Source organism: Glycine max, chromosome 18, assembly GCF_000004515.6.
Source record: "Glycine max cultivar Williams 82 chromosome 18, Glycine_max_v4.0, whole genome shotgun sequence".
NCBI lineage: Eukaryota > Viridiplantae > Streptophyta > Magnoliopsida > Fabales > Fabaceae > Glycine > Glycine max.
Genome location: NC_038254.2, coordinates 4,148,700 through 4,169,708, shown reverse-complemented (window position 1 = coordinate 4,169,708; position 21,009 = coordinate 4,148,700). Strand labels below are relative to the sequence as shown.

Here is a 21,009-nt window from a genome sequence, read left to right as displayed (position 1 = left end):
ATTGATTTTTTTTCAGAGATTTAGAAGAGACTAATTTAGTATGTTAGAGATTAATTTATTGATTTTTTTCTCCTAATTCATTGCATCAATACTAATTCATCTGCATGCGTAACTGTGATTGGTTAAAAAAAAATTATATATAGTACAATCCAGCATAATTCTTTTATTGAATAAATTTTTTTCTCATATAAATATAATGAATTCTTAGATCACTATATTAATATTATGGATTAATTTTGTAATTGTGTTAAATATTTAGAGATAAATTTTTTTCCATTATGTTAATCTAATGATTTTATTTCAATAAGATAAGATTGACACAAATGTAATTCTTAAAAAAATATCAATGTCTTTCATATTAAAATACACATCACACATCTTGATAAAAATTAAAAAATAATGCATGAATATCATAAAAAGTGTAGAAATAATAAATGAAAGTATGATGTAATAATAAAGGGAAAAAATCATAAATATTAATAATATTTTTTAGGAAAAATATTAATAGTGTTAGTGATGTTGATGTGTGTATATATAATTATTGATAAAAAAAATTGTAGAATGTTAGAAATTAGGGTGGTGTCAGGTGATTCAACCACAAAATTTAATGTTATTTTACTGAGAGTATTGTTAAATTTTTTATAAAAATTTTCTTTTTTCATTTTTTAATATTTCATAAAAAAATACAAATTAAAAAATAGTTATAAAGAATAATATTAATTAAGTAAGAAACCTCAATAATGTTTTAGTACATGTGACAAAACAAGTTAAATCAAGTTGTCCAATCCACTATCAATTTGGTGGGATGAGGTAGAGAACCTAACCCGCCTTACTTAACCTGCTAGTCCAGCAGGCGAACAATAAGATGGGTTGACCCACCAATTTATCATAAATACATTTTTTTAAAATAAAATACAAGTACTAATAGGTGTTTAGGATTTGGATTGCTACTTTATATTATTTTTAAAAGTTTATAGTGTTCAAAAATCAAAATACATATTTGTTATTTTTTATAAATTCAATTTCTCTCATAATTATAAGAAAAATTATATTGAAATCAAATTTAGGATAAACAATTGATATACCTTACCTTCTCTACTTAAATTTATTCCTCTTTAAGAAAAATTAAATTTATTTATTTGGATTAATTTTATAAAATAAGATATTAAAAAAAAATCATTTTTGACGGGTTGACCCAATAACCTGACAATCTACCCCTAAACGAAATGTGTCAGAATTTACAGTCCATCATTAGAAGCTAATTAGTCTATCATGACTCATTATTGGTGAGCCAGGGACAAGGCAAGCCATTTTGCCACCCCTATTGAAGGATGAAATCACTCTGTTTTCAATTTTTTCACCTATCAATCAATGATTCACATTTGAATTTTATACTAGAATTAGTAATATGTTGATCTTCCCTTTTAGATGTTGTCTTGCTCCATCTATTTATCCCCTTTTGCATCAGTTTTTCAAACTCATTAAAACTTCATTGAAATTGCCTGGACAGAGCCAGACATTTTTAGGAAAGGGCTGAAGGTGATGATGGATTGTATTCCACAAATTACTTCTGGCTATCCTTAGACAAATATGCAAGAGATTCAACTGTATATAATGCAGTGGATCTATCTTTGAGGGAAGGAGTGGTCCAAAATAGGTCAGCTGTCCACTTTTTTGTTTGAGAATTTTAAATGTTTCTTAAACTTTAAAAAAAATCTCTAAACTAATAAAGTAGATCTCTTGATATTTGTTTATGATGGTTTGAAATCATAAAAAAAAATGAGATATTAGTTTGTGGTGGTTTGAAATCATTAAAAAAAAAAGATAACTTACAGTGTGTTTTTATATATAAGAAAGTTACATGATAAAGGATCCAATTTTATTTTTTTTTTAAGTTTAGGAACTTACTTAAAAAATTTCAAATAGTTTAGAAACTGATTAAGTAATTCTACCTTTTCACCATTATGCATACGGTCTCAAGAGTTGTATTTTTTTCTTAGCCCCAACCCCAAGCCTTAAGATCGATCCCCATTGCTTCTCTGGGTCTGGGAAGAACAGTCTCAAGAGTTGCAAGAGAGTTATAATTTTTTACAATTAATTTAAATTGATTTTCTTCTTCTTCTTCTTTTTTTTTAATCTCAAGCAACTGTTTGCAGTTCGGTTTGAGCACTGGATTTTTTAGCCAGGCTATTTTTTCCCACTAAGCTTGATATATGTTACGAGGGGGTTCCCTCTCCCCCAAATTAATTCAATTATATTATGGCTAGGCTTTTTTATTGTTTAGTCTTTTAATTTTAATTAGAGTAGAATTATTAAAAGTCTGGAAAATATTAGAGGTTAAATTTCAATCTATTTGTCTCTGATTTTTTATTTTGATCCTCCTATAATTTAATTTACTAATTTAATCCTTAGTTGTTTGTAATCTCGTTATTTCAATTCTCAACTCCGAAATTGGACGTTGACTGTTAATTGCTTATGTTGATAGTTGCACGAAATTAACGTCTAATAAAAACACGACATATGACTGTCAACGTCCAATAAAAATACGACATGTGACGATCAACATTCAATTTTGGGGTTGAGATTGAAATAAAAATAATAAGGGGACTAAATTTATAAATTAAATTATAAGAAGATCAAAATCGAAATCTAAGACAAATATCAAAACTAAATTTATAATTTAGCCAATATAAAAATAACAAGTCTTGTAATTATAATTTAGACTACTATTCAAGCTCGTTGTATATGAGGAAATTGTATAGTTTTGTAATTAAACTAAAATAAATATGTTTTTTATTCTATTTATTATGTGTATATTAAAAGCTTACAACATGCATGTATACAAATAATGAACATGGACCCAATCAATAAAATGCTTTACACATTTTAATTTTGGAAAGAGGGATGCGGAAACAGTTGTCAGATTCATATGTGAAATTATCAACAGAAAAGAAAAAAAGTTTCACATGTGAAAAAAATTAAAGATTTGGTTTTGGTCAGAAAGCAAATCAAATAATCAACAGTCAATTAAACTAAGATTTCTATGCGCTGCTATCTACTGCTTTTTTCAGTACACGTTGGATGTTGATTCTGATGCTTCTTTTTACTCATATTCTATCTTCTCTCTCTAGTCTCTATTTCCTTTCTCAAAAACAAAAAGTCTTAGTTTTTGTCACAAAAAAGTTATTGTCTCGAGACCTGTACCATATAGAAAGTTGCATTCCAAGTTACAAGGTTTATTGATTATACATGTTTAAATTCCATTGCAAGTTGGCTTTACCCTTTGCTGAGGTTTTGAGTTATATTCTGGGAAATGCTAACTCCTTCATATCTTCACCATTCAAAGTTTAGTAACATGATTTAGTTGATTACTCAAAGCAGGTCAAGCACTTGGAAATGCACTAAACTTTCACTTGGCCTTCTTAGAAAGAAATAGTAAACTCATCAAGGCACAGTAGTAGGCTGATATCCTCATGTAATGTTTGTAGGTAATAAACAATATAGGCATGAAACTGAAGCTTGAGTTATATTCAATCCAATTGTAGTCATAATGGTTAATTAGAAGATAAGAAAGATGCTACAGAATCTTTGAACTATGTTGTTTTTTTTTTTTTTATCAGCAATCTTTGAACTATGTGATGACAGATATTATAACTTTGTGGTTTTAGGCTTTTAGCTCTTGCTGTTCTGTAATGATTCTGAATACATGTAGTCACGGAAAAATATATTCAATTGCTTAATGCCAAATATACAGCATAGAACTGTACTGAATCTTGCAAGTTAAATGGGGGAAAAATGTTAATCACAACTGTGCTAAAGTAATTAAATGGCCATTTGGTAGGCTCATATGCTATGCTTTGCTTTTGATATAGTTTTAACCAAACCCTTGGCAATTTTCCAGAACCAAAACAAATTCATCATTGCCAACACTGGAGGCACCACAAGCAAGCTGTAAAAACCCAATGGGTAGATCTCCTTAACCTGAAATTAGGGAGCAAAAAGTTTGGATTTGTTTCCTAGATGAGAATCAAAGGAAAAACTGTGAAGTTATATGAATCACAGAGAAAATGCTTGCCTCGTCAAAATGGGTCCACATGTGGATAAAAAAGAACATAAATAGGAAAATCCTTGCAATCTGCAGCACAAAATATATAAAGGGATAAAGCATGTCAAGATTTGTATTAGAACAACGAAGTAAACTTGTTTCACAATTCCATCATTACAAACAATCATTGGAATAAGAAACAGATCACAACAAAGTTTGAAATCTTTGCTAACATATAAGAGCCTGTTTGGATTCAGGATCAAACAGATTCACAATTGAAGTGGAAAAATAATTACTTTGAGAAATCGGAGCATTGGAATGTGTTTTCCACATGCGAAATCATGCAAATGAAGTTAGCAAAATAAAACAAACGGCCCCTAAGCAGATACGTGAAAGCACATAAATAATTTTATATCTCTAACATGTCCCCTTCAAGAAATTGCCCTTTCAAGTTTGAAGTGTGGGCAATGCATTAGCCAGCCAACTACCTTCTGCTTGAATTCAACTTTTATTTAAAAGAATGACTATGGTAGATCAAACTCTAAATTACTCGGTTATAGAGACTCTGATATCATGTCAAGAATCAACTATCCTAAAAGCTTAAGATGTCTGGTAAAGACACCAAAATGGTTTTGTATTACTATTAACACCATGGACTTCCTTGATGGTCAGGATAAAGAAGATAGGATAAGAAATGCTATCATATCCTATTTTAAATTTTAATCTATTGTTTGGTGAGTCAATAGGATACGATAAGAAAAGAATTAGGATCTACCCAAAGTATTTGTGCATTTATTTTAAAAAAACTATATATTAAAAATAGAATGAGGGAAAACATCTTCACAAGGTTTCCTCCTTCGGCATGCAATATGCAGTATACGTTTTGTCAGAACCCTTCTGATTATCCCTTCCAATTATCTTTATCACCATCACTACTTGCTCCTTTTGACTCAACATAAGACTCACCCAAACTCAAAAAGAAAAAATTAGAGAAAAAAAACCAAAATATAACCATACATGACCATAAGCAGTTCCTTTGGATACTACAATGGAATTAGAATTGAGGTCAAAAGTATATTATACAGTACCAACCACCCGAAGAACAATGCAATGCCATTCCAGACGTAAAGTTTGGAGCTCTTAAGATCAGCAATATCCAAGTGCCTGAATATGTAATTAAAGTAATAAGTCAATGTTAACTAAAGTACATGAGATGATGAAATCAAACTCTGAACAACATATTTACCATCTTAGATTTACAAAAGGAGTTGTGCTCTCAGAGAAAAGAACCATTAGTATGTAGATCTGTCCTTGACCACATAGCAAAGATTGGATAATTGAAAACATGGACAACCCATGGTGTAAAACCTAAATACCAAGAACGGAGTTAGTTTACCGCTTCCTAAACAGAAAACCTGGATACTGAGTTCAATGTGCAAAATAAATACAATGTCTAATATCATCTAATATATTAAACATGGCAAGAAAATTTAATATCTTTTCAACTTACGTATTCCAGACCCCCTAAAGCTGGGAAATGCCAAAGAATCATTGCCAGATCTGCTAGAAAATAACCTATAGAAATCTGTAAAAAGAGGGGAAATATTGTAGAAGACAAAATCACAAATAAGCCAACAGGACAATCATTGTTGTAATAAGGCAAAACAATAATGTTACTCACAGGAATTACCGAATTAGATAAGAGATATCAAAATAGAAGAAACAGGAAGATTAAAAATAAAGAGTAACAGGACACCAGCATGTGCACCAGACCAATGGGAAACTAAAAGTTGGCTTGAAAATGCTAATCTGGGTCCCAACAAATAACTACCAAATTTATAATGATCAACTGGGGGCATGCACCAAGTCCATGCAGGAGCCTTTCCTATTCCAAAGAGCACACCATGCAGGAGTCTTTCCTATTAATTTGATGTATGTGATTTGTGACCACTGTTCTGTTTGGTGTAAATGTTAATTGTAAAAGAGTTAATAATGAAATGAATAATTTTGAAAACTTCAAATTTATTCATTTCATAATTAACTCTTTTACAATTAACATTTCATTATTAAAAAAATGCTTTTGTGGCTCTTGCATTTATCATAGAAGATACACAATCTAAAACTGAATGCTAAACAAGAAAAGACACGGATTCGTTTTAAAAGCACCACGACCTATACAAATCTAGGCTTCTGCTTGATTTAGTACTTAGTACCTGAAGAAGATTAAAGATAGAACTACATGAACATTGAATTATAAACAGAAAATGCTAAAATAACAAGTAATAACATATAACTTTTCAGTCTGTATATTTTACCAATATCCTCACATGCATCACGATCATTTTAGCCCAAATATAGTTAGATTATAAAAGGATTTAAAAATCAACTTATGAGGAATCAAACAAGTTAAATTTTACTTGTATTATCTTCAACATACCCCCAGTACCGAATTTGAGAAAGTGGATGATCTATTAATAACAAGTTCTTCATGTGAATCCTTGTTGAAAATATCTGATAACACCAAGAGGTAAAATGACGTAAATGATGCAAACAGAGCATGAAATGTTGAGAATCCCCTGCATTGGCAAAATGTCTTAAAGTTAACATAAAAAATTCAATTATGGACAAAGCAAATAAAAACATAAATCTTTATACAAAGGTATTTTACCGGTTATTCCATTCAATTTTCTCTGCACTACTCAATTTGCCATATCCCTTGAACAACAGAGAACTCAAAATAGCAGTCAATCTATAAACCTTCAAGAAGGAAATGAAAAAAGGATCAATTTGCACTTGTTAATTGTTAAACAAAGTAACCTCCAGAAGATTAGAAATTTTTTATTTTTATCTCCCCATTCATCCAAAACTGGACATATATGTTTAACAAGAGCAATAAGAAAAGGGAATGAAAGAACACTAGTGCATGTATATAAACCTAAAATTTCAAACTTCAACTCCATTCTCAATTTACACTCTCAAATAACCAAAAGAGTAAAGACATCAGGATCTGAAGCTACAAAAACAAATAGTCAGAGACTCAGAGTTCATAGACCTATACTAAGATACAGTCAATAAGAAATTACTTTCAAAGAGATTTTCAGGTTGTTATTAAGTGAAAATCCAATTGGATATGAAAGCCATAAAGGAACAAACTCTCGATCATCATAAGTTCAAAATATAAAGTGCAAAGCAAAATTATGCAGACGAAGTAAAAGGCATTAAACCCTAATGTTAAATATAATCTTCAATTGTTATGTTGACAGCAATGACAAGACAACTTATGCATAAAATCTTTTGCTGAACAGTAAAGCATTCAATTTTCCTCTCGAATTGTTGTTAAAGGAATGGTGTCATCATCTATGAAAATCATTTTGGGAGAAATACAAAATAAATAATAAGAGTGAACCATATTTCTTTGAAATAAAGAATCCAGCAGAGCACTTAAAATGAAACACTTCTTCCCAAACCAGAGTAAGCACACAATTGCAACTTCAGTCTAAGGATGTTCCATAACTACCCACTCAGCCCCATATCTACAAAGCTTTTACCAACAACTTCACCATAAAAAATGCATAAGAACACAAGCTCTTCCTTTTCAATTGAATTTTTCTTTTTTTGCTTCTTCCCCATAAACCACATTTAACCAGGTTATACAATAATAACATCATTTTGAAGATACCTACTCTCCAAATTACACCCTAAACCTGATATGAAACGTTAGTATCAAAAGACTAGTAGTAACTCCTACTGTATGGATATCACATCCCAAAACTGATCCTGCTTTTGGAAAATAATATGCATGATTAACAAATAGTAATTCCCTCATATACATTCAAAGGGATATTATACTATGGAAAAATATTGATTTAGTATCCTGCTTTTGGATAATAATATTCTTATACATCCAACCCTTCATCTGAATTATCACTTATCAGCCATCTTAGTTCAGTTTAAGAAAAGGAATATCCCTAATCCCTCCCCACCCCTTCTCTCCCTTTTTTCTTTTCCTTGTGATGTTTATAAAATGATATTCTACAATCATGCCTTCAAAAACCTAATTGGGCCCATAGAGACATAAGAGGCATTTGCCACATAGAAGCCACTGAAATTGATGAACTCATTTTACTTACAACAACACAGAAGATGATGCCAGTGAAGACAGACCCCAGCCATTGAATTTCTTTATTTGGGGTAGCAAAGTCATAAGAGGAAACCAAAACAGGCAAGGAACCAAAAGACAAAGCAAATCCCATCCAATCAACTTGTTGAAAACACCAAACTGCATAAAAAAAAACACACATATTGCATGAGTGCCCATCAACAATAAAGGAACCTCTATTGAAGCAAACAAAAAAGGAGGGTGGAATCCCCACTCAACAAGAAACTGGAATAAAAAAAATTAAAGTTTTCCGTGAGTAATGGAGAAGGAAAACTTGTCTACAATAGTACTAGTAGTTGTTTCATTTGCACACTGCACAATTCACATGACTTTCAGCACAAGCTGACTATTCAAGCCATGATGACCATAGGAAGAACCAGTTAAGAAAAATTCTTGGAAAACAAACAGACAAACCCCATCAAAGGAAATAGCTAATAGGACAAAGGGAAAAGTCATCCGAGCACATCATATTCATATAATAATAATGATGATGATTATACATAAAAATAACAGCGGCAAAGCATACCAACAAGAAAAGAGAAAAGAAGAGGCAAATTAAGAAAGACCAAACAGCAGCGTGTGAAGGAAAATCAGGAAATACTATAATGGAAGTGAATTGAAAGAAATTAGGTGACCCATTATGACTTAGTACACTCATTCAATTGAAGCTTGAAACTTTAATTTAGAGAGAGAGAGAGAGAGAGAGAAACAGACCTGAGGCACTGAAAGAGACCAACAATTATGGAAGGGTAGGGAGCGTGTAAGCCATCTCAACGCAACATCAAACTCTTGCCTATGTTCAGTCAAAACGAAACTTATTGATTGTTCCCTTTATCCGTCAAATTAAATAATATATACTGCTCATAATTATATTTTAAATAAAATAAAATACTAAAAATATAAAAAATTATTATGCTTAATTATGACTTATGACATCATTAAAAAGTATTGAATTTTATAAGAAATAATTTAAAAGTTATATCAAGTCATTTCATTTTTTTAGGAAAACATTAAAAACCTGATTGATGATTCTCAGATCTTACTTAAAATTGAGTTTAATCTAATTTGAACCAAAGACTCCTTAAGTAATTTTTGTATGGCTAACAAATGTAAAAAAAATACATTAATAGTGAATTAAAATTAAACTAATAATAATTACAACGTGAAACTCATTAAATAATAATAAGTCATATTTTTTGATTATTTTTTTTACATAAATGATACCTTAGTGAGCATGACACAAAAAAGGTTGATAAGAATATGTTGTTGTTTTGTTTCCCAGCAAGCATTATTATTATTATTATTATTATTATTATTATTATTATTATTATTATTATTATTATTATCTTACTTTCCTTTAACTATCTAGCAGTTTTGTAATTATTTAGTAAAATAGTCAAAATAAAAAAAGTATAAATATGACTTCTTTTTCTTTTTAATTTTAAAGTGTTTGTTCTTTAGATACCTATAATTATTTTTTTCTATCATAACAGAGGGTTTAATATAAAACAAAAAATTCAAAGATACATGAGTGATTTCAAGTTATCTAAAACTAATATTATATATAACAAATAAATGACTATTTTTTTGTAATTAAAATTGATAATAAATACCTTAAAATTTTGATAATAAATAAATGTTTTTAAATATATAAATAATGAGATTTGTTAATATATATCTAGTTGTTTTTAGAAGGAGTGCATTACCAACCTACACCTAAGTATATTTTAAGATAAATGGTAGATATAGTTTGCTAACATATATTTCTTGTGAAAAATAAGTGAGTATATGTTAACAAAAATTCCACAAGCATTTATTAATATACACTTACTTATTATTTAAAAGGAGTATCTTATCAAGCTTCACTTGGGTGTATTTTAAGTTTAGTTGTAATTATAATTTGTTAATGTACTTATATAAATAATAAAAAAGGATATATAGATATACTATGTTTTAAATTTATTATAAATAATTTAAATTGTGATATAAGATTATTTTAATTAATTATTTGAAATTTTAAAAAATATTAATATTCAGATTATGATAGAAAATAAAAAAGGATAATTAGAAATGATAGGTCATTAAGAAAAATGAGTATAAAATTAAAAATAAAATATGAAAATTTTAGATGTTTGAGAGATATTTTTTAGCTAATTGCACGATTATTGTGTGAAATACAAATCCAAATAAGATAAGGGAAAAAATATTAAGAATATCTAATTGAGAGAGTGAAATCAATGAGGCATACATGAATTGTTTCACAAATTCACAATGGTATATACAAATGTGATTCAACGGGAATGTGTGCATATAACTGAAATATAAAATTTGCTTCTTACTATAGATTAATTTCCTCATACAACTCATATTTATATACTTTTTCGATGTTTTCCCCTTAGTTATTGGACAGAATAATTGCTTTTCGGTATAACAAACAATAGAGCGTAGGTATAAAAAGTATAAAAAAATATAAAAAAGAATAATTCATTTTTTTATATCCACCAAAAAAAGAAAAAATTATATGCAACATTTTTTATAATTCTAATATTCTCCCGATCGATCTATATTCTTATATCCTATACTATCTTACATCTCTTCATTTTCTCTTTCTAATTTCTATATATCCTAAAAATGTCAAATAATTTTCGGCTAATTTTTAATTAATTGATAGGGTAATCATTTCGCCGTGTCATATTGTATTTGGCATTACATCAGTGTAATACGAAAGCGAAGCAAAATTGATGATCACGTAATAATTATTGTCAATTAAATTAAAACTGATATATCTTAAATATATTTAGTATCGTGTGTCCATAGATTAATTAGGCTTGGCATCTGCAATAGGTGATGAGTGAGGTGCAGCATATAATCGATTCCCGAGGATAGAATTTGGCTAACATAAAATATTGCTAGCTTAGTTTCTAAGCAATGAAGTGGGAACATTTCCTAAGCTGTGCAGTGCGTGTGTTCATCTCTATAAGATACAGTGTTGCCTAATGCCTATCATCAAGGAAAAAGAAAATAGGTGGTGGTGGAAAAGAGAGCAATATAAATATTATGATCAAGAAGCTACATGAAATGATCTTGGTCATTATGGAATTAGAATACTAGTGTAGTAATTAAGAAGTGTGTTTTTGGTTTTCCTTTGAGAAATCTCAAAGGACCATTGAATAAAAAATTATGAATTTTTTCTTCTCATAAAATTTGCATGAAAATGTGTTAAATCAAACACATACTTCAGTCGTGCAGGTTTCCAAGTGAATTGTTTGATTTGGAGTATGAGTCACAATGTCAAGCAACAACCGAGAAAGAACATAGATGTAGAGCTATGGGCATTTGAAATTGATTTGGCTATGTACAAAGCCAAAAGAGACAAGAGAAACAATGCTGCAACTGAAACCACATCTGTGTCATTAGACAACCTAAATAAAAATCCAGGTACACACCACTCATTTAACAACGGAAACAAAACTTCTCTGATGCAACCATTAATAGTTTCAACTCCAACCAAAATTTCACTAGATGCAACCCTTGCACATTCAGAAAATTTGAACATAGGTTCGTCTGCAAGCATTGGCTGTAATTATTCAGATTACTCGATCCAAAAACATTGCTCTGCTGCAACTAATAATACCTTGGTTATTGCTACTAATGTTCATTATCATGATCATTACAAAGTGTGGCTTTCGGCTATGTAATACCTTGCTTTGAGTGAAAATTATCATCATTAATTGTCTATCTATCTATTTATCTATGCGATCTTGAAATGATATTATCAATAATTATAGAAGTAGAGTTTCTCTGGTATGAAGATGTATAAACATTTTCTATATACATGAATGAAGTAAGATACGTACCTATCTCTTTTCACTTTTTTTTTTCTTTTGCTTAAATCTACTTTGGATACATAGATGGATGAAAGGGACTTCACTGATCACGTAATGCAAGTGTATGGAACTCTTAAACAAGAAAGGGAGAAATGGGAAAAAACCATACAAGTTGAGCTTATTACAAAGATAGCTAAGGAAGCATATGCCAAGGTCACCGAAGTACCTGCTGATATCAACACTGCCTTGCAAGAGGATGTCAAAAAAGTTGTTTCACCAACTCCGTCCAATGCTGGTAGGCTGATGAAGGGTTACACATTGAGGATTGTACCACTTTGGTCCCTTAATTTATTTTATTGTACATTTGGTCTTCAATGTTTTTAAAAATTAGCCATTTTGATTCACAACTGTTAGATTGTCATCCATTTTTTTAACAGAGTTTGCTAACATGACATCTAAGTGATAATGAGACACTTCATAATGACATAGCAAATGACCTAGCAGTCTAACAATGTGTTTATGTTGCAATAACAATGACCAAAAATTGTATTGTTTATGCTATGTTAGTATACATGTGAATTATCACGATTTACAATGTCGATGCGTTAATGTCATATCATTATTTAGATGTCATGTTAGTCATGTTAAAAATTTGATGACCTAACAGTAAATAAAATTGTTAAATTTTAAAAACTGAAGACTAAACGTGGAATAAATTTTTTAGGAATCAAAATTGCACAATCATAAAATTACATGGATAAAAAATAGATTTAAGCATTTTCTACGTATTTTTTCCATTTTTTAGTTTCTTTATGTCAAGAATAACTAGTCTCTTAAAAATCTCAATTAGGTATAATTAGTCTAATAATCACCCGGATTTATTTTCTTAATTATATATTTTTCATCCATAAAGCTAAAATCTTAATTTTACTTAAGGAATCCGAATTGAATTTCCCTGGTATATATTTTGTGAATCCAAATCGAATTTCCTTGTATATATTTTGTATTTGAATTATAGTTAGTGCATGTTTGAGTTAACTTATTTTAAATTAGAAAATTACAACTTTCTTATAAACTTTTTCAAAAGTAACTAATTATTTTCTTAATCCCCCCACATGCTATTAATGTGTGAGCGTATAACCCAAACATTTCTTTCGTTCGTAACATATTTTCAAAGGAAACACTTTAACATAATGAATGACTGAGTAGCTACCGTGATTACTTCCATAAGGGAATGGCTCCTTTTCAAACTTTCTGAACGCGAAGAAATCTCATCTGAAAAATCCACAACCCCGTGTGTTGAAACCGATACAAGAGTATTACCAAGAAAACGGTAGAAAAGTTACATCGACAATGATATAGATTATAGAATATAAACAGAATAGTAGCTATCTATATAAAGTTCACACGAGAGCTTCAATTCTATGGATTATTTTCTTGCTAGGAGCCTTAAAGGTTGTGTGTAGAATTTAAAATATATTAGCATTTTCACATGCCACACATACCCAACATACCTACTATTTGACTTGTTCTCATTCTATATAATTAATATTGGTCACACACCTAATCATCACTTTCAACCCATGAATATTTTCTTATATAATTAGATGTTATGTCAACAACCCACATTCCCTAGCTAAAACCAATTATTTGTTTGTTGCATATAGGACCATACAAATATCAATATTTTGATTATTTGTTTTTTGAGTGAAATTGCATACAATATATATATATACTTTGGTCTTACATATTATTTTGATTGTCTAAACTTGAAGAATAGAACAAATAGAAGAAGAAGAAGAAAAAGATGACAATCAAAAACACTTTAAACGCCATTTCTAACAACTAATAACATGATGCTAAACCTCAGCACACCTCCTGGGAGAATATCCCAGCCTAGACCTTTTTACATCATACAGAATGTGAAAATTCTGTTGTAGTAAGTTTCCAATGATTGTGAGATGAGAATGATTAGGTGTCTTCAGAATTGCCAAACAAATAACTTCATCAGGTTCATATTGGTAGAAATAGTTCTCTGCTGGGAAATTCCACACAGCCCCATCTGCAAAATGAATCCCATAGTCCGGTAGCTCCACTTGCATTGCCCCTGACACATTGTAACATGGAGACATAATAAAATCATCTGCAGCAATTTGTTGCAGTTTAATTTTCTTCTCAAAGGCTTCTTTGATAACATCATAAGCTGAATCAGGGAAAAAGGTCAAGGTAGAGCCAGAATCAATAATTGTACCACCAACACCTTCTGATGACCAATGCCAAGTTTTTTCAGGAATATCAAGCACTTCCCCACCTACCACGATGGACTTTATCTGGAGATAGTAAAATGTATCATCTGGAGTTTCTTCTCCTGCAAGCAATTTAGTAAAGTTCAAGTTGTGGTGGTTCAATAGCTCCTTGTCCTCACCAAAGATCAATTTGCTGCTAACACTTGTGTTGCTGAAAAGGTCAGTGAGACAATAAGAAAATGAGTGACCATAAATAGATTGAAGCTGTGAGGGAAAGGAGAGAGGTCCTCTCCCAAGTCCTAGCAATCCACCAGCCCCATGAAAAAAGCCTTTGTTCCAATGGCCACAACCAAACATCACATCCACCACATGTTTAAACTTTTCTTTCCCATTAGGCCAGGTGAGGTTCACAGTAAATGTTTCTAATGCAAAATCTCCTGTTGTGTTTGAACCATCTGCATAGTCATAGAAGTAAGGACATGTTTGGTTTTCAGTCTTGCAATGCTGAAGAGGGTCCGGTGAAGAAACCAATTGACACCGGGGATCATAGCAGCTTATGTTCCTATAAGAACTAGACTCATTGGGATTATAATGGGGTCCGTTTTGTTCAAAACAATCATAACAAGGATCACATTGAATCCAACTGAGGTCACTGCCAGTGTCAAGTATCAACCAAACATGTTTAGGAGGTGTACCTACAAACATGTCTATGAAGTACTCTCCTGTGCCAAGAGAGGCCCCAGATTCCAAGGTTGCCATGATGTTACCTGAAAACTCATCTTTAGAAGATTTCAATGATGCTACAACAGCATTAGCAAGGTTGTTCTGCTGCTGGATGGTGATAACCTTGACTTCTTGCTTCCATGACATGCTTTTTGTGTCCTTTTTCTCTATGACTTTTCTATGAAGAGTCTGAATTCTGACCAAATCCCTGAGTGCTGAGTCCAGTGCGTGTGTTTTAGGCTCATTCCCATGATTGATTGGCCTGCGTTTTAGGTGAAACTTTGCTGACCTTTTGTGAGGCTTTGCTGATATAGCATCATCTCCATCTTCTTCCTTGTTTAATCTAGTTGATTCTGAACTTTTGGCTTTCTTGCAAAATTCTTTGTTGGCGAGAGTTGGATCATTGTTGTGATCATTTTGAACATCAACTTCAGTGTATGGTTTGAAAGTGACACAGAAAATTGAAAGGAGGACCAAAATCAGGGAAACTTTCATGAGCATAATGCTGCTTTCTCCTTGTTTGATGGCATACACAATATAAAGTTTGGAAAATTACCTAAAGTTTATAACTCAACAATGGAAAACAAGATTGAGGTACTAATCCTAACATCTGTAAAATGGGGATAGACAAATTATTTTTTTAAATTCCTAGGAGACAAGAAATGAAACCCACAAACAGAACAAACAAGGACAACAATTCACTAGAATTTGCTAAAGCATAACTTAGTTAAAGGTCTAAGGGAAAAAAAAAGGAGGCGAAATTTTGAGGTCCAAATTAAAACATGAAACATGAAAGTCAAGGAAATAAGGGAATCAATGAAGTTTTAGGCTTTTAGCCGAAGATAGCTTTGACTAGGTGATATGGATATACTGAGAGGGTTAAAAGCCAGAGAAAGTGAGAGTACATATAGGTGGAAACTTAGGTAGTATGAATTTGGGGATCATGTTGGTTAAGTTGAAATGACAAGGGTACTTTGAAATCAAGTTTTATGTGTCACTTTATACAGGTGGTTTGATTAAATTATTTTTACCAAATTGAACTATTTTACGTGAAATTTCTGGTAAAGGATTTTCGTTGAGAAAGTCTCAAATAAAAAAAGTCCAAACTCACGCGTCACACGTAAGATTTTGTAATCTGCATGTATAATTTATTATATAGTCCTAGGCATACTAAACCAATCTAGGACAAGTGAATATAAATAGACATTGACTTTCTTTTCCTTTTCTTTCTGTCATAAAAACAAAAAAAGAAATATCATATTTGACTAATTATCGAGAAGAGCAAAGCTTTTCACATTGTTGTAGTTCTAGTCAAACAAAACCCACTTCAACAAAGTAAGAATGCAGATAAAGATTGCAGATTCAAGTTATGACAACCATTAGTTAATTTTATCTTATTCTATTCTAAGTTTTTAAATACGGACCTTATTAATTTTAAGAATTTTTACTATTTTAATAAGGGAATTGTTATTATTAATGTTTGTGTGAAGGTAAGTTTCTTTTTCGCCTAAAAAATTTCCTGTCTATTTTCCACCTCAAAACAAGTCACCATGAGTCATATTATACAACTCTTGTAGTGATTATCACACTCGTTCAACAATATAAATTAACCATATTTATATCATTATCAAAGCTTGTTCACTAAGTCACTATTATCCAAATTTATCTCTCTTCGCACAATTTTTTTTCTTGCTTTCCTTTTCTCATAACAAACTTATTTTCCACTTTCATTTATTTATTTCCAAACCTCAAAGGTCAAAACATTTTTTCCTTCTATTTTCAAAAGTTTTTCTTTTTGATATCAAAATAGCCCCCAAGACATTGAACCAAATTAACAGTGTGGTACCATATAAATTTAATACGCGTGTCATACATATCCTAAGCAAATGTAAGTACGTAGTATTCATCCATGTAAGTATGAACTAAGTCACTAACCAAGCACCACTAAGGAAACAATGAGAAATTAGAGACCCGTTGAAATTTTGATCAAACTTGCAGGGAAGGTCCACCTGGAATTCTTATATCCCCTATTAAAATTCCATATCTGTCAAGGTAGGTGAAAATGTGACATAATATAACTCAAACGCTATGCTGCAAGCCAAGTGGGAGTTTCTTGTTGTTGACATTTGAACCTTCTACCTTTCTTTTACGAGTTCTCTTCTTTTCTCTTTTGGGATGCTTCTGAATTTGAAATTGGCACATCGGGGTACATTAAACAAACCAAAAAGTCTTTTGACAAATATTAATAGTATCTTTCTCTATCCTTTGGGATGCTTCTAAATTTGAAATTGGCACATCATGGTTTTGAATATAATTAACATTTCATAAAGTCTTGGACAACTATTGATACATTGTGCTCGTTTTAGGCATTGATAGTGTCTCAAGACTAGAAAACCAAAACAGTCACATTATAAGGCAATAATGTCTAGAAAAATAGGTGTAACTAGCTGGAGTTGGTGCCAATTCAACTTTGGTCATTGCATCATCAAAAGCAACTTTTGACTCTATGGTGCTAAAAGACAGTGGCTTTAGTTCAGATAGTACCGTGATCATTTGAGGTTGGGACTTGGGATTGCAATTCTTGCAAAGTCTCGATTATTTATTTATTCAGTTGATGTTCTATTCGTCAAATATAGAGGAATTCTTCAAAGCCATATTCTATTTCATTGACCTAATCGACACATTAATAAATAAGGGAATTCTTCAAAGACATTTTAATAACCTTCTTTGTTACAGCTCAAAAGCTTCTATTTAAATTAAACAAGTATCCTGTATATTTTTTTTAAAAATGTTGACCATTCAAATATAATTTAATAGTTTATATTTATAGGAGTTTAATTTTTATGTACTCTTTAGTCAACTCATAAAAAAACATTTTTTATAATTTTAAAAATAATTATTATAAAACTTGATAAATTTACTTTTTTTTCGTACAAACTTCTCATACATATTAATTTATAATAAATAACAGGTAAATAGTCACTTTTATTCCTCAATGTGTGATTCACTGACAAATGCGTTCCTGAAAGATGAAAATACAAGATTTAGTTCCTGAAAATGCAAAAAGTGCAACAAATATATCCGGTCGTTAACTTTCATCCGTCACCATTAATAAATTAGCATACATGGCACACAAGAACAAATTTGTCATTGAAATGATTGTTAATGTGATAATCTCTAATTGTCAGTATAAGACCATATTTGTCATAATATTTTTTTGACTTTTCGTCTTCCTATTTCACTGACAAATGCGTCCCTTAAAAGATGAAAATACAAAATTTAGTCCCGGAAAGTATAAAATGTACAACAAATATATCCGGACATTAATAATAGATTGTGACTAATTATTATAATTTTGAAAAATTTATAATGACTGCGACAAAATTTTGGGAGAGCTATATCATATCGGTAAGTGTCTGTTTTTGTTATATAATTTTTAAGTTTCATGAACGGTTGAGACATGCATAAAATATCACCAATGGAAGTTAATTTTTAGTGCTTTGATGAATTCTTCTTACTTTTCTTCAACTACAAAAAAAATCAATCATTTGGTTGTTAACTCTTGAATAAATGCTATCAACATAAAAAGAATTACTATAAAATGATAAAAAAATCATTGGTTTTGTTTAATCAAATATTATTTATTTAATTGTTTTTTATAATTTTTTTCATAATAAAATATGAATGTCTATTAATATATGCAATGACATCAAATTATAAATTATAGTAAAAGTTTGTTGATTTTTAATTTTTTTAATCATACAAAATTAATTTTTTATTGACTGATTATTTAAAAAATCATAACCTTAAAAAAATCATTCCAAAGGAGGTGAGTGGTTTTTGCAAATTAAAAGTGTCATTGCAATTACAATTTTCCCTAAAAATTATTCATGGACCTAATTTAACTATAAACATTTTTTTACTTGAACCTTTCATCAAGCATGAGAGTGTAAAAAAATTATCTATAACGAGTATTCTCTTTTCTTCTATACTCAATTTAATTTATGAGTTTGTTTAAATAAATTTGTCACAATCATTATAATTTTTTTCAAATTATAATAATTAGTCACAATCTAATATTAACGTTTGGATATATTTGTTGCATTTTTTACACTTTCGGGAACTAATTTTTGTATTTTCATCTTTCAAGAACGTATTTATCAGCGCAGTGGGGAGACGAAAAGTTAAAAAAATATTATATGACAAATATGTCCCTATGTTGGCAATTACATATGATTACGTTGACAATTTCAGCGATAAATTTATCTCTCTATGTCACATAGGCTATTTTATCAACAGTGACGAACGAAAGTTAACGGTTTGATATATTTGTTGTACTTTTTACACTTTCGGGAACTAAATTTTATATTTTCATTTTTCAGGGAGACATTTGTAAGCGAATTACATATTTAGGGGGACAAAAGTAACTATTTACCCTAAAATATTAGTGCATATATTATTTATATATTTATTAGTTTTATACTTCTTATGTCCTATCATAATTGTTATATAAGAAGAAAAAATATGTCCTAAAATAATTATCATTTTAGTTTTATAATGTAATATTAATTATTTTTTCACTTATATCTCTTATGATATTAATGATATGGGTTAAAAAAAATTAATGGTAAGGTTAATTTTGTTGTTTCTTTAATTTATTTAATTTTTTTATCTGTGTAAAACAATTATAATGGGAGGAAAGGAGTATTTTGTATTAAAAAACCATATATGTGTTTTTTAACTCAAGACGTAGCTTGGCTTAAATTGAGTTTATGTCCTTCAGCAAATCAACTAATTAAACTTTTTAAGGCAGTTGTTATATTCACTCTTCTTTTCAATTTATTTTTCAAAAATATACTTTTCTATTTACTCAGAAAAAGAAGGGACGTGGATATAACAAAGTTGCACTCACACCTTTATTACTTGGATATAACAAGTAACTTTTTTAGTATCTTAACTTCAAATTAGGTTAACGAAGTTGCGCTCACACCTTTATTTTGTATTTTTGTTGTGTAAGCTCAACTTCACAAAAAACGAAAATTGAGCCAGCCCAACACAAGAGGCCCTGTATCACATTCTTCAAACGCAATGTAAAAAAATGGCGCGAAAGTTTGGCGCGGAAAAAATAAAACTAACATCGATTCTTATATAAAACCCCAACTCTCTCGCTTCTGCACTTATTTGATTATTTCCGTTTGTTTCTTTACATTCCCACTCGCTCCAGAAATGGCCGAGACAAACGGCGTCGTTTCCGCCACTTTTTTCCGAGTGAAGAAGCTCTCCGACAAGGCCGTTTTGCCTTCTAGGGCCTCCCCTCTCTCCGCCGGCTACGACCTCTCCAGCGCCGCCGCGACCACCGTGCCGGCTCGTGGGAAGGCTCTGGTCCCCACCGATCTTTCAATCTCCATCCCCGAAGGAACCTACGCTCGCATCGGTAACTAACTTTCCCTTCCCAAATCCAATTTTTCTCTCTTTTTTCCCTAATTTTAATTTTTTTGGCGTGTTTTGTGCAAATGTTAGTTTGTTAGAATGACTTGGGGGAATTCGAATTTGCAATCTCTTCCCCTCCCTTCTTTCTTTCCCAGCCAAGTGCTAACTTTAAATCTCCCCGTTTTGTTTTGCTTTTCAGCACCGCGATCTGGATTAGCATGGAAGCACTCGATCGATGTGGGAGCGGGCGTGATCGATGCGGATTACAGGGGTCCCGTAGGGGTGATATTGTTCAACCATTCAGACACTGATTTTGAAGTAAAAGTTGGTGACAGGGTTGCACAGATGATAATCCAGCAGATCGTGATGCCGGAGGTTGTTGAGGTTCAGGATTTGGATTCTACACTCAGAGGTGAAGGTGGCTTCGGATCCACTGGAGTTTAGGAATAGATATAGTAATAGAAATGGAATGAAATCAATGAATTGCCTTTGAGCAAACGTATCATGGTACACCAATGTGTTAGTTTAGGACTTTTGTGTTGCTGAGATAAACTGTCAATGTTCAAGTTCGTATCGAAT

General features: G+C 30.9%; 3 protein-coding genes across 4 annotated transcripts; 1 reads left to right on the top strand and 2 right to left on the bottom strand.

Annotated features, from left to right (window-relative positions):
• Positions 1 to 3,712: 3,712 nt before the first annotated feature.
• On the bottom strand, positions 3,713 to 9,033 carry LOC100795647 (TLC domain-containing protein 4-B). 2 transcript variants are annotated; one of them, XM_014771144.2, is made up of 9 exons: positions 8,919 to 9,033; positions 8,176 to 8,324; positions 6,714 to 6,802; positions 6,483 to 6,621; positions 5,556 to 5,630; positions 5,292 to 5,413; positions 5,134 to 5,209; positions 4,076 to 4,135; positions 3,713 to 3,981 (listed from the first exon to the last, which is right to left on the bottom strand). In XM_014771144.2, exons 2-9 carry the CDS (start codon positions 8,296 to 8,298, stop codon positions 3,844 to 3,846), a joined length of 822 nt encoding a protein of 273 aa, XP_014626630.1. In that variant the 5' UTR covers positions 8,299 to 8,324; positions 8,919 to 9,033; the 3' UTR covers positions 3,713 to 3,843. The 2 variants fall into 2 exon arrangements, with proteins under 2 accessions (XP_014626630.1, XP_014626631.1); XM_014771145.3 differs by lacking the exon at positions 8,919 to 9,033 and adding an exon at positions 8,731 to 8,909.
• Positions 9,034 to 13,653: 4,620 nt separating this feature from the next.
• LOC100783825 (aspartyl protease family protein 2) lies at positions 13,654 to 15,955 on the bottom strand. Its single transcript, XM_003552853.4, has one exon. The coding sequence runs from the start codon at positions 15,499 to 15,501 to the stop codon at positions 13,891 to 13,893; it is 1,611 nt and encodes a 536-aa protein (XP_003552901.1). The 5' UTR covers positions 15,502 to 15,955; the 3' UTR covers positions 13,654 to 13,890.
• Positions 15,956 to 20,173: 4,218 nt separating this feature from the next.
• LOC100794055 (deoxyuridine 5'-triphosphate nucleotidohydrolase) lies at positions 20,174 to 21,008 on the top strand. Its single transcript, XM_003553110.5, has 2 exons — positions 20,174 to 20,434; positions 20,630 to 21,008. The coding sequence occupies exons 1-2, from the start codon at positions 20,227 to 20,229 to the stop codon at positions 20,872 to 20,874; spliced, it is 453 nt and encodes a 150-aa protein (XP_003553158.1). The 5' UTR covers positions 20,174 to 20,226; the 3' UTR covers positions 20,875 to 21,008.
• Position 21,009: the final 1 nt, after the last annotated feature.